Below are 12,979 nucleotides of genomic sequence, written 5' to 3'. Positions count from 1 at the left end.
GAAACACTCGAAGGAAAAAATGGACCAAACAGAGCTCTTGCAGGGTTATCCTGGCAAGGACAGTGACAAAAGCCGGCTAAGCCCAGCAAAAATGGCATCTCTTTGTTTTAACTTTTAAAATTCACATTCATCCATTTACATGCTGGGGGGGGGGGGGGGCGGCGTGCCTCTTGTAGAAATTCTTTCCCTGCATTGTGTAGGTTCCAGGGCTCAAAACTTAAGTTGTCAGGCATGTACTTTCACCTACTAAGCTACCTTGCTGGTCCAAAAGTAACAACTCTTTGACACTTGTCTTAGGTAGAGTTTCTATTGCTGCAACAACACAACACAGGAAGTCGGGGAGGAAAGGGCTTATTTGGTTTACACTTCCATATGGCTGTTCACCATCAAAAGAAGTCAAGACAAGGTAGAACCTGGAGACAGCAGCTGATACAGAGGTCATGGAGAATGCTGCTTAATGGCTTGCTCCTCGTGGCTTGCTTAGCCTGCTTTCTTTCCTTGCCAGTCCAGGGACAGCACTACCCAGAGTGGGCTGGACGTCCCTCATCAATCACTCATTAAGAAAATGCCCTGCTGCTGGATCAGTTTCTCAGTTGAGGTTCCCTCCTTCCAAATGACTCCAGCTCATGTCTGTTGTTCCTTTTGGAGACAAGGCCGCACATGCGCAGAGAATACAGCATTCTCCTGGACTACGAATCCCAGCGCACCTATGTGTATATTTATTCATCTCTTTATCTGAGACACGATGTGTAGGCTAGCCTTGGACTTAGGATTCTCCTGCCTCAGCTTCCACGTGCCAGGATGGCAGCAAGAACTGCGATTACAGGAGTCTATCTATCCCACCTGGCTCCTGCTGTCGTTTCTGACATTCCCATTCTCCATCCTGCATCAGCAAATGTTGTTGGCTTTACCTTTATAATACACCTAAACTTTGAGCACACTACCTCATCACCTCTCACCTGAAACACTCCAAATTCTCACTAATTTTTCTTTTAGTGGTGCAGAAGCTCCCCTTCCTGCCCCCACCCCGGAACCTTATCAAGAGCACACCAATGAGGGGCTAAGACCTAAGTCGAACCACATCACATCTCTGCCCAAAGCCTTTCCACAACCTCCATGTCCTGCAGTGGTCCTCAACTACTGGACTCCTCCTCGGCACTCTCGACTTTCCCTGCCCCAGCCTCTGACTTCCTTGATGCTCTGCGTCTGCCAGGCACACTCACTCCAACCCCGGGACCTCTCAGTCCTCTCCTACACACAACTCTCTCCTACTACTTCAGGACACATGTCACTCTGGAGATGAAGCAAACCCTAGCCACCCCTTACTGCAACCACAGAGCCCACTCCAGACTTGACAGCAGAATGCCCAGCTGTTTATTCGGCAACACTTCTTGTGCCCTACCAACACGGTCGTCATCATCATGAGCAGTGTTTGTCACCAGCATTTGTGAAGAGGAACATTTCCAGGCCAGGGTGTGTTTTGTTTAGGGGCACTCAATACATCTGTCAGTAAGCAGACCCCACAAGATGTGAGGTGAGCCAAAGGAGCGGTATCTGAGAATTCAAAATCCTTACAGCAGTTCAGCCCAGGTGGCTACAAAAGGCAAGATGTGACCTCAGGAATGGGTTGTACAACGGTGCCAGTCAGAGAGGATAAACTGAGAAAAGGGATCACGAAGAAGGCTCCTGAGCAGTGCCTGGCTACCATACAATACTGAAACTGTACAGGCTGACATAGGTGGCTGACCAAGGCCACAACGAGCTTTAAAACCAGAAACTACACATTTACTGTATGACAGCTGAGTACGGTGGCTTACACTCAGAGGCTGAGGAATGCCATGTGTTCCAGGCCAGCCTGGGCTAGAGAGATGTTAAAACAACAAAACAGAATTTCAGAAGTCTGTTACACTACAGCGATATGCTTCCCAAGCTTCTCCACTCCAGGAGAACTGCGGCAAATGTCAGAAAGGATAACAGCTAAAAACCAGTCACCCTGCAGGCTTCTCCACTGCCTACTTCCCAAGCTGACAAGTCCCCATGTCCTAAAATTTAGATCACACACCCTCACACCAGCCTTGGAATCACCAACTCATTTGCTTAACTACTCAACACATGGCAGGCGGACGGTTCCGCTGCAGCTGCGGGAGAAGCAAAAGCCAGCCAAGAGAACCACGCAGTCACACCTGGCCCAGGACTGGACCGAGACCTCCAGAGAGCAGATGGGGACCAGGGCTGTAAGGGGAAAGAGTGGTGATCAGGAAAAGACTGACTGCTCAGGTATGTGATGGCGGAAGAAAGGCGCCAGAGGGCTCTCCAGCTGGAAGCCGTGGTGGCAGAGGGCTCTCCCGACTCAGAACAAGGGTGAGCCGTGTTTACAGAACACTGAGCCTAGGTACAACATGAAAAGACCAGTGGGTGCCACCTAAGAGGGCGAACCCTCAGACTGCTGGATCCCATGATGATCTCTCTAAGTACTAATGACAGCCCGAACTCTTACCCCTCTGTAAGCGTATTTTTAGCTCAGTATGTTCCTAATCTAGTAGAAAAACTAATTTTTTCCATTAACTCCAAGATGGCATGTTCATTTCTTAACTTACTTCATCTAGCCTAATTATGATATAAAATGTGCACAGAAGCAAATTAGCATGCGAATAGTCTTTTCCTAACAGGTATATAAAAATTAAAATACAGGCTGAGAGAGATCCCTAGTACATAGAGGGCTTGCTGCTCAAGTTTACCACACATCAAGGTGGAAACAAGAACCCGCTCCACAAAACTGTTCTCTGGCATCCTCCCACGCACAGTGGCACACATCCCAACAGACACACAATAGTAAGAAGACGGATCTTGTTCTGCACCGTGGCCCTTTACAGCCAGCCAGCAAGGACTGTTCGCACTGCACAGACTTTGGCTGCATCTAGGGCAGTCACTAAAGTCAATCGGGGCTGAGCTCCAGCCTTCACACTACAGTGACAGCCAGCAGTCACACTTCCCATCTGGATGCACATTCTCTGATGGATAGATTCTGAATATAGGTCTGCTTTCCACTCTTCCCCCAAAGCAACTGCCCAGACTTCACTGTACGCATTTAAAATGTCAGGTGAAGCAGCATGCAGGGGTTCTTTGTGTTCCTGTTCTTTTGAAGATGTGAGCAGTCCTGGGCTGAGAGGCAGTGTGGCTCTCCCAGCCACTCAGTGTGTAACTGATACTCAGCTAACTGTCTCCTGAGCCCTGGACTTGAGCAAGCCAGACTTCCTGGAAACAGGTTTCCAGTTTCACCACAGTGCCACGGTCCTTTAGCTCACAGTGAATCAATATCATAGAACTTATCAATGAGCTCCGTTACAAAGCCTTGAAAACACTCTCTGAATAGGAGGTACATGGCATTATGGGAACATTCATATTTTAAAAAGAAATATGATTAAGGTTCCTTAGCCAACTTCACAAAATGGGCAAGTGACTGCGTATGGTTGTCCCCTTGGCAAAAAAAAAAAAAAAAAAAAAAAAAAACAGTCAGAAGGTTCTGATGGCCAGAGGAGCCAAGGTTTCACTCCTGTCCTGATTTCCCCTAAAGCCTCTGGCTCCTGCTGCATCTGACAGGGCTCCCTTGTGGTTGCAGCAATACAAAGGACAGCCTGCAAAGTGACTGGAGGTACTGGGTCACAGATAATGTTTCTGCTCCTGGAAAGAGCTCTCCGGGGGATAGAAATGCCCTGGTATGAGTACAGTGCCACTGCGTACTGCTCTCCAAGCAACAAATCTTGATAACCTCCCTCTTCTCGGCTCTGCGCTCACACACCAGAGTGAGGCTCCGCTTGGACATCTCCTTACAGACAAGGTGAGGGAACAGCACCCGGTGGGACTGGTCTCCAGCATCACCTGATGCGGCAGCCCCAACACTTCTACCAACAATCCCCAGCGATGGCGTCTCATGCTCGTGTCTCACTGTGTGGAGGTGATGTGTCAGGATCTGGCATAGGTATCTTATTTGATGTTTACTCCTTTGGGCTCAGTAGGCTTTTTGGGGGCCCCACCACCCAGCTCCCAAATAAACTACACACGGAGGCTTATTCTTAGTTATGAGTGCCCGACCTTAGCTTGGCTTGTTTCTTGCCAGCTTTCCTTAACTTAAATTATCCAATCTATCTTTGGTCTTGGGGCTTTTATCTTTCTCTATTCCTGTATACCTTTTCTTTCCTTTTTACTCCATGTAGCTGGGTGGCTGGCCCCTAAAGTCCTCCTCCTCTCTCATTCTCCGATCTTTTCTCCCAGAGTTCTCCTTTTATTTATTCTCTCTGCCTGCCAGCCCCGCCTATCCTTTCTCCTGCCTCGCTATTGGCCATTCATGGCTGTTCAGCTTTTTATTAGACCATCAGGCGTTTTAGACAGGCAAAGAATCACAGCTTCACAGTTAAATGCAGCACAAACAAAAGCCACACATCTTTATGCCATTAAACAAATGTTACACAGCATAGACAAAAGTAACACACCTTAAAATATTCCCCAACAGGTATTACCATTGACATAGCATTCTCAGCTATGCTACTTAGTGGGGGCTGGAGAAAGCCACATCTGAATGGCACCAAGCAACTTGTAAGTGGCACAGCCAAGACCTAAATCCAAGTCTGTTCCTTAATAACAAAACACCTGAAAGCTCAGGCTGGCGGAAATGTGCCTCTCCAGGCTATCCCTGAAAAACAACCTTGCCTGTTTGACTGTGACATAAGCTGGCAACAAGTTCCAGCTGTAAACCTCCTAAATGAAGAAATAAACCATTGGACCATCTCATGCTGAGAACCTTTAACCCAAGCGGCACAAGCCCAGCTTCACTGTGCAGCTTCGGTCCTTCTCCTGCCTTCTCTGCCCTCAGACTGTTCAGGATAGCATCCACACAGCAGGCCTCCTCCAGCAACCCTCAGTGTCACCTGGGGTCTGTAGGAGTGCAGGACAAGAAGGCCCAAAGGGAAGAGCCCCATTTTCCTGGGCTGTTCACCACCGTCACTCCCAGGCTTTCCTTGGGTTGCCCACACACAAGGTCACTAAAGAACAGTGACATCAGGTTTAAGGAGTTAATTGTGCTCGGTTCTCCAAGGTGAAGATTCTGTGTCACGCACCCAGAATGAACAGAAAGCAGAGCCTACTAGGGGCAGAAGAGTAAACGTGGAGCACTGGATATGATAGGGCACAAAGTGGCGCCAGGCATCTGCCACAGCTCTTCCCAAGACCAATGCTGAAACCTAATTCCCACTGTACCAGTGTTAAGAGGATGGACCTTCAAGAGGTGATGGACCAAGATGGCTCCACCCCCCTAAAAGGAAGAACACCTTCTCTGAGAGTGGGCATATCATAAAGGGCCCTTTCTTTGCTGACTAGGATAGAGAAGGCAAAGGGAATAGACAGTAAGGTAGGTAGGATTCAGAAACACTCGTTATAGGAAAGGGCAAGCACAAGATAGTGATGAGAATAAAGTCCTATCTACCCACCCAAATCTAGCCCATGAAAAGAAGCCGTCCGCCCTCTAAAGGTGGCCAGCACTCAAGGAATCTTCTTGGAAGCCAAGGCAAGGCCCTCAGCACACCACACATGTGCCCTGATCTTACGGACTCCCCAGGCTGCAGAATAAGAAGGAAGAAATTACTCTTCTTTTAAATTACCTGTTGCTGCTACAACAGCACAAAGGGACAAAGTGATAGTGTCAGTGGTAGCGCTGAGTTACAACTGGCTGCCAAATCCAAAAGGTGTGACCTTTACCTACTGTCCTGTCTTTTTATCAAAATCAAGAAACCTGTTACTTAGAATACAGTACCCCAAAGAAGTCAGTTTTTTTTTTTTTTACCTCCCATGTGTGTTTGGGTGGGGAGTGGACCAGACGTATAGCTTCAGTATGAAGCTAGCAGAAGCCAGTGCAGACGAGAAAATTTGTGAGCAAGTGAATACCACAATCTCTAAAGCCAGACTTTTCGAGTCTCCCCTGTGATTATGACTGCTAAACAGCGAATTAAAGATGGAGGGCGAAGAGAGGAGGCAGAGGGTAGCAAAGGAACCTTAAGGGTAAGGACTGGGTAGACTCAGGACAGCCAGGCATAAAGCGCTGTGGCAACCCTTCTTCCAGACTTTAAGACTGAGTGTTAGAGGAAGAGTCTCCAAGAGTATCCAAACCAACCCTGAGAGGAGAGCGGGCTCACTAGCAAGTTACACATTACCAGAGGACATGTTTCTCCTGCAACTGGATCGCAGAAGAAGTACAAGGTCCGCCAGACAAAACCACAGTCAGCAGGATCCCCCAGGATAAAGCAAGAACTCAGACTGTGTTCCCTGCAGGGGCAAAGTAGTAAACCTAAAGGCAACCATGGGGAGAAAGGGAGCGCCATAGGGAAAGAGAGCTCTATGCAGGCAAACAGTCCCCAGCTTTGCCTGAACACATCTGCTCTGAAGAGGAGCCACCTTCTCCTAATGGGAGTCTCCCCCTGCCCTGGAACTGTGAGCTAGCAGTGACAGCTGGCCTGCTATGTCCACAAGCTCCACACCTGCAGATCCACCTTCGAAATAGCAAGAAACACAAACTGCATGCTACTGAACAAGACCTTTGCCTGGTTATTATTCCGTAAACAGTACAATCCAACAACTATTTACACAGCATTTACTCTGCATTAGATGTTACAAGCAATCTAGAGATGATTTAAAGGATGCGTATGGGTTTTATGCAAATTCTGTGCCATTTTTCTACTAAGAACTTGACCTGTGGATTTTTGTATCCATGGGGTCCTGGAAACAATGGTGCATGGATACCAGGAGACAAGTACATTTCCTTTCCGCAACGCTTTCTCCTCCTATCAGGCAGTGCTCAAAGCAGGTTCTGTCTTCATACTACTGAGCAGAGTCGGGTGGAAACCCTAGGTTTTTTCCCTTACTGACTCACAGTGTTCCTTCTGAGAACAAAGAGGTTATACTACCAACTTCACCATGCTCAGAAAAGGCGAGCTGTGTTTCTCTTGAGGACAATTACACCCTATGAGTGCCAATTTTAAATAGTATCCAAAACCAACAGAAGGTGCCCCCACTGCCTGTGTTCCCACAGTTCTACTGTCTGTCACAGGATTTCCCAAATCACAGATCCTATGAATGGCAGACATTAAAGTTACCACAGCATGTGGATACATGTTCGGTTGCTTCTAAATTCAGTTGTCAGAGAAAGAAACAGACAGGCAATGGCTAATATATAGTTTGCTGACAGAATGAACATTGGGTCTTTTTTTAAAAATTTGTCTTTTGAACCAAGGCGCAAAAGCTTTTCATCTTCCCCTCTCTACATCTGCTTTCTCTGTTACCAAATGCCTTTCTCCTCCACTGTCCTTGCCACCTACGTCAAATAGAAGGCTCAGAAGTGACTTATGTGGATGACATCAGTAAATACCACCAACAAACCAAATCATGAGCCACCGTCTGGGTCTCTAGATCAGAACACTCGGCTAAAATACTCTGCCTACTTTGCACCTCATTCTTGGGGGTTGCTTATATGGGTCCATTCCCACTCATTCACAGTCAGACATCTACAGTGTACAATTGCTCTTGCCAAGAGATGTCTCCTTAAAGGGCAAGAAGAGAGCCTACATCCGCCTAGTCTCACCCTGTCCTGCACACATCAGTCACTTTCTTCCCCCAACTCAAGCAAAACCACAGGCTCCAACAAGCCCCCAGGATTGACAGTGTCCTCTCTACAAATGCTTCAAAGCCTGCAGCTGCTTGCAATTCATGGCACACCTGTCCACCACAGGCTGCAAAGCTGATGCATTGGTATCCCTGGCGCCCTCCATCAGGTTCAAGTTAATGGTCGTAGTACCAACTTTCTTCCACACTAGCTTACACTTTCTAGCGGCTTCAAACCCTACCCTTCTCAAACACACTTTTTCATAAAATGCTAAAATCCTTAAGACAATAACCTTTCCCAAATAGCAAATCAGCCTTTCTGCCTCTGTACCTTTTAGAAAAGGGATTTCCTGCCTTCATCCATGCAGGTGGAATCTACACACTGGGGAGAAATCCCGCTATTAACATCACAGTAACAACACACGGAGCTGCACGAACAGGTAATGGATGAAGACGGAAGACAAATGAAGAATGAGAACAATCATTCTTTTCTTCAGCACAGACACCACAATGTCCTAGGAACAGCTTGAACATAGCTAGCCAATACACTAGCCAATACATCTGAACACCCATCCTCCCCTTTTTGGTGAATGGCTGCGCCCACAGATACTAAACTCTGAAGGGAAAATAAGATCCAACTCTTTCCAACTGGTACTCATCTAGAGAGCACTCAACTTACTATATAAATGAAACGCCCTGAACAAATATTGAATCAGGGTCTATATTTTAAGGCCCAGTGCTAGCTTCTGGGAACAGAGAAGAGACAGAGGTCCTTCCCTCGAGGAACTTTCAATTAAACACACAAGCACAAGTGAAGAACTGAGTGCCGGGTGCAAAAGTGTACCAATCACATTTGGTTGCTATGACAGGTACTGGGGGGGGGGGCTGACTTTAGCTCATGGTTTCAAAGCCTTCAGTCCATCCAAGCTCAGCTGACTCTGTTGCTTTTAGGCCTGTGGCAGGAAAAATACTAAGAAAGAAAGGAATGGGAGAGGAGAGCTGTCCCCACCCACCCACCTACCACACCCACCGCAGTCAGGAAACAGGGAGTAGAGAGGAAGGGGCCACGTGGTGAAACAATTCCTCCAATCAGGCCCCGCTTCAGGTTCCCCATCTCTGAACAGTCCATTTGACTAAGAACTATCAACACATCCAGCTGTTGGCTAGGTCGGGCCTTTATAGACCCATCACTTCTCCCAAGACTCTACTTCTGAACATCATACTGCGGACCAGGCCTTCAACACATGAGCCACAAGATGGGGACACAAAGAATCTCCTAATATCCAAGTAGGATCCAATTAGGATCAATACTTGTCCCTCTCCCCCACCCGAGACAGGGTTTCTCTGTAGCTTTGGAGCCTGTCCTGGAAAACACTTTGTAGACCAGGCTGACATCGAACTTGCAGAGATTCACCTGCCTCTGCCTCCTCCCGAGTGTTGGGATTAAAGACGTGCACCATGCACCACCACACCGGTAGATCAATTCTCCTACCATGAAGGGTACATTCAAAATGCCAGCCCAGAGCTCAGGAAGGGCATGTCCTGTGCCTGGGACTCGGGGGCTGCCTATAGCTCTGAGTCAAACAAGTTATTTTTCAGAAAATAGTCTACAGACAGAACAGACAACTCAGAGGGAGTAAGTGTTCCAGTCAGTATCTGTGACCTCTGATTAACCGAGACCTTGGGTTTGGAAGAGGGGTTCTGAACCGACCCAGAAGAACTGGCACTGAGAGGGGATGATGTCCTTTCATGGCAATGACCTCAACAGCTGGGAAGGCGCAGAAATGGACTGAAGGGTCACAGAGAGTAAGACAGAAAAGACAACAATTTAGACCTAGAGGAAGCCTGGTCAGCCTCAGAATCAGGCATCACCTAGATCACAATAAGCCAGACTCACACATCTGAGAAATCCAATGACTACAAAACCAGGGTGGAAGAGCTCTAAGGTATCAGTCAGGAGACTTGCTGGTTGGCTGTGAGATTATCCTTCTGTCAAGGTGGGGTGGGCGGATGGAAGCAGCACCCCACAGGCGCTGGGAAATACTCTCAACACTGCACACCCAGCACTTTTTTTTAAAAAAGTCAAATAAAACAGAACACATTCTGCTATGCAAAGCACCCACTTGAGGGGGGGTTGTTTTGTGAAACATTTGGTTCAGATATGCAGCCACCAATGAATGTGTTTGCAGAAGCATGATCAAGATGTAGAACAAGCGTCCTATTGTAGGCAGTCTAAAGGCTGGGAAAGCACCGGACAAGAGGATTTGTGAGGTGTCTTCAGATTCTAAGATTCTGGGGACCAGGGATGGGTAGGTGTTCCACCTGTAATACCAGCACTTGTGAAGTAGAGGCAGGAAGTGATGGCCAGTCTCAGCTACATTGTGAGTTTGAGGTCAGCCTATGATTCACAAGTCCCTGTCTCCAAAAAGTTTAAGAAACTGAAAATTAACAAAAAAATTCACTTATTTTAGATATGAGTTCTAGTATAACATTAAATAACCCACAAGCAAAATTTAGAGCTATCGCTAGGTAATTCAAATTTTAACTTACCCCCAAACAATGCTTCTTATATTCAACAGACTGCAGAAGGTAACTACACCTCACCCATGTGGTAAGACAGACACATACACACACTCAGAGTGATGGAGCAACCCTATAAAAGGCGTTCGTTTCCATAAAGACAGGCCCACATAGGAGGAATGTTCTGTATTTTTATAGAAATTCTAAACATCTAGTACCAAAATTTATTTTTAATACCTACACTACAGCAGATTCTAGTAGTTCAAGATTGTGCGACATGTGCTTTTTAAAAATAACTTTAAAAAAACCTGTGTATATAGTGTATGGGTACAATTACTGAGGTGACAGGACAGCCTGGGAGAGCCAGTTCTCTCCTTCCGCCTTTGAATTCCACGAAGAAACATTGGACAGCAGGTTTGCCCTGCAAAGCACCCTCCACTTGCTGAGCCATCCGACTAGCCCACATACTTTTTCCAGGCTGGGTCTTACTGTAGTCCTGGCCAACCTAGAACTCGCCACGTAGCTCAGGCTAGCCTCTGCCTCCTGAGTGCTGTGGCAAATCACACACCACCACTCCCTGATTGTGATGCATGCTTTCGAAAGCCTTTCTTAGAACAGGTGGCATGCAACGACTTGTGGATTCTCAGCCAGACCTCAGGACATCTGCGGCCTCGTCTACCTACATCGTTTTCCAAAAGCTATGCTCCAGTTAAGGGTATCTCCAAGACCTCAGAAGAATTTGAGCAAGAAGCACAGAGTGAATACTAAGTACTTCTCTGTTATACAAGCCATTTCCCCCACAGGCACAAGGGAAAATTTATGAACATGTGTGCAACTAAAATCATTACTATTAGCCATTCACTTGAGCCCAGCAAATAGGACTTTTCATGAGAACTATACAAAGGTCTCTAACAACAACAGTGCCTATTGCCCTAACTCTGGAGGCTCGTTCCTCTAAAGAAATCCAAGCTCATTACCGACAGGACCTCGGGTACGGCTGCCACCTGTGCCATAGGGATTACGTGGGAAAGGTCATAAGCACCCAACAGGACGGCACTAGACTCTCCCACAAACCAAACGTTTGTCTAAGTTAAGAGTACAACTCAAGCGTTTTTCCTTTTTCTTCCCCCCCCCACCTGGTCTGTCGGACTATGAAATTTATGCCTGGCATGTAAAAGACCCTCAAAAACCACTTTCCAGTTCTCCGAACGCTAACTCAAGGTCAACAGATTCCCTCAGGCCTATGAGACGTCCTGTGCTACTGGTGGGGCTTTGGGAAGGTGCCAACACGGCGAACTTCCTGATCTCCTGGTGCCAGCTACTCTGCCCCACCAGGAGGCAAAGTCCTCACCACACCCGACCCTCCCCTGCCTCACTGGCAGTTCAGACGCCGCCCCAGGGATACTTTCTACTCGGAAAGTCTTTTAGAGGTCAACGTCTCGCCCCCGCTTTCACAGGCACTGGAAACCCCAAGGTCACTTCCACCAGACCTTCGGGGTCTGAGAGTAGTTCAGCACACAACTCAACCCAAACCAAGTTGGTTTCGCCCGTACGTTAGCACCCCCCACGGCGGCCACGTGCGTTTAACCGGAGCCACAAAGACTCCAGGCCGCGCGGGCCAGTTAAGTCTGAGCTCTCCAGCCCCGAGTGCTGGCCATCCCGAGCGAATGCAACGATCCGAAAGCTCAAGCCCGCACCCCACCCGCAGCTCGGGGCTCACCGGGTGCGCAGCGCCTGCCACGCGGCGTCGATGTCGGCATAGAGGTTCTTCTCGGAGGGCTTGCCGGAGCTCACGCCGTAGCCCGAGTAGTCGTAGGAGAAGATGTTGCAGTTGATGCGCGAGCCCAGGCCGATGTAGAAGCTACACATCTGGCCCAAGTCCACGGCGTTGCCGTGAGAGAAGAGCAACGTGTAGCGGCTGGAGGGCGCGCAGCGCACGAACATGCACCCCAGCCGGTTGTCGCGAGCCGTGCGGGAGAAGAAGACCTCGACGGCATCCAGTTCGCGCTGCGAGTACTGCCAGTCGGCGCGCTCGCTCAGGTGCAGGCTGCACGCACCGGGGCCCGCGCCCTCCTCGGCCGGGGCGGGCTGAGCCGCCGGGGCGGGCGCGGGGGTCGCAGCCGGCGCGGGCGCGCGCTGCTCGGGCGCCAGCACCGTGTAGGTGGGTTCGGGCGGCAGGAAGGCCAGCTTGGCGGCGATGCGGCTCGGACAAGGCGGGCAGCAGAAGAGCCAGCACAGCTCGCCCAGCGAGAAGCCGTTCATCCTGGGGCCGGGCTCGGGCATCGGGGCGGCCTGGAGCCCGCCGCGGGCGGGAGGGAAGCGCAGAGAGCTCCGAAGGAGCGCGCGCCGGGAGCGGGAGGCCGGCCGAGGAGGCGGAGAGGCCAGGGGCGGGACCAGGCAGGCGCTACGCGGCGAGCGGGGCGGGTCAGCAGCGGCCCCGCCGCCCCGGCGAGGCGCGGACGGCCGGGGCTTGCGCGAGGCACACAAAGCCGGCGGCGGCGGCGGCGGCCATGGCCCGCTCGAGCGCGCCGCCCCGCCCCCGCACGCTGCCGCCACTTCCGGGTTACCGCGCGGCGCGCCCCCACAGGTGGGCGGGGCTACCCCTCCGAACGGACGCCCTAGTCTGAAGCGAGACTCCCCCATCTGGGCGGAACTCCCGCCTCTGGGCGGGGCCACTCGTTGGAAGGAACCCCGGGTCTCGAGCGAGGATCCTGGATGGGGGCGGAGCTCTTGCGTCTGGGGCGGGGCTCATCTTGTCAGGGGCGGGGCTCTGGAGGTAAGGGGGCGGGGACGGTTAGGATTGTCCTGGAAT

At 49.8% G+C, this 12,979-nt stretch overlaps 1 protein-coding gene across 1 annotated transcript in view; it reads right to left on the bottom strand.

Moving 5' to 3' along the window:
- Abhd17c (abhydrolase domain containing 17C, depalmitoylase) overlaps positions 1–12,777 on the bottom strand; it is a 38,121-nt gene extending 25,344 nt beyond the window's left edge. The window contains exon 1 of the mRNA XM_050154026.1: positions 11,888–12,777. Within this exon, the coding sequence (XP_050009983.1) occupies positions 11,888–12,450 (563 nt within the window). The 5' untranslated portion in view covers positions 12,451–12,777. The remainder of the gene's footprint in view (positions 1–11,887) is intronic.
- Between the last annotated feature and the right edge of the window lie 202 nt (positions 12,778–12,979).

The sequence above is a fragment of the Alexandromys fortis genome, unplaced genomic scaffold, assembly GCF_014885135.2.
Source record: "Alexandromys fortis isolate MF-2015 unplaced genomic scaffold, M_Fortis_MF-2015_v1.1 scaffold_86, whole genome shotgun sequence".
NCBI classification, from domain to species: Eukaryota; Metazoa; Chordata; class Mammalia; order Rodentia; family Cricetidae; genus Alexandromys; species Alexandromys fortis.
Note: the sequence above shows the minus strand (reverse complement) of the source record. Positions and strands in the feature narration are given on the sequence as shown.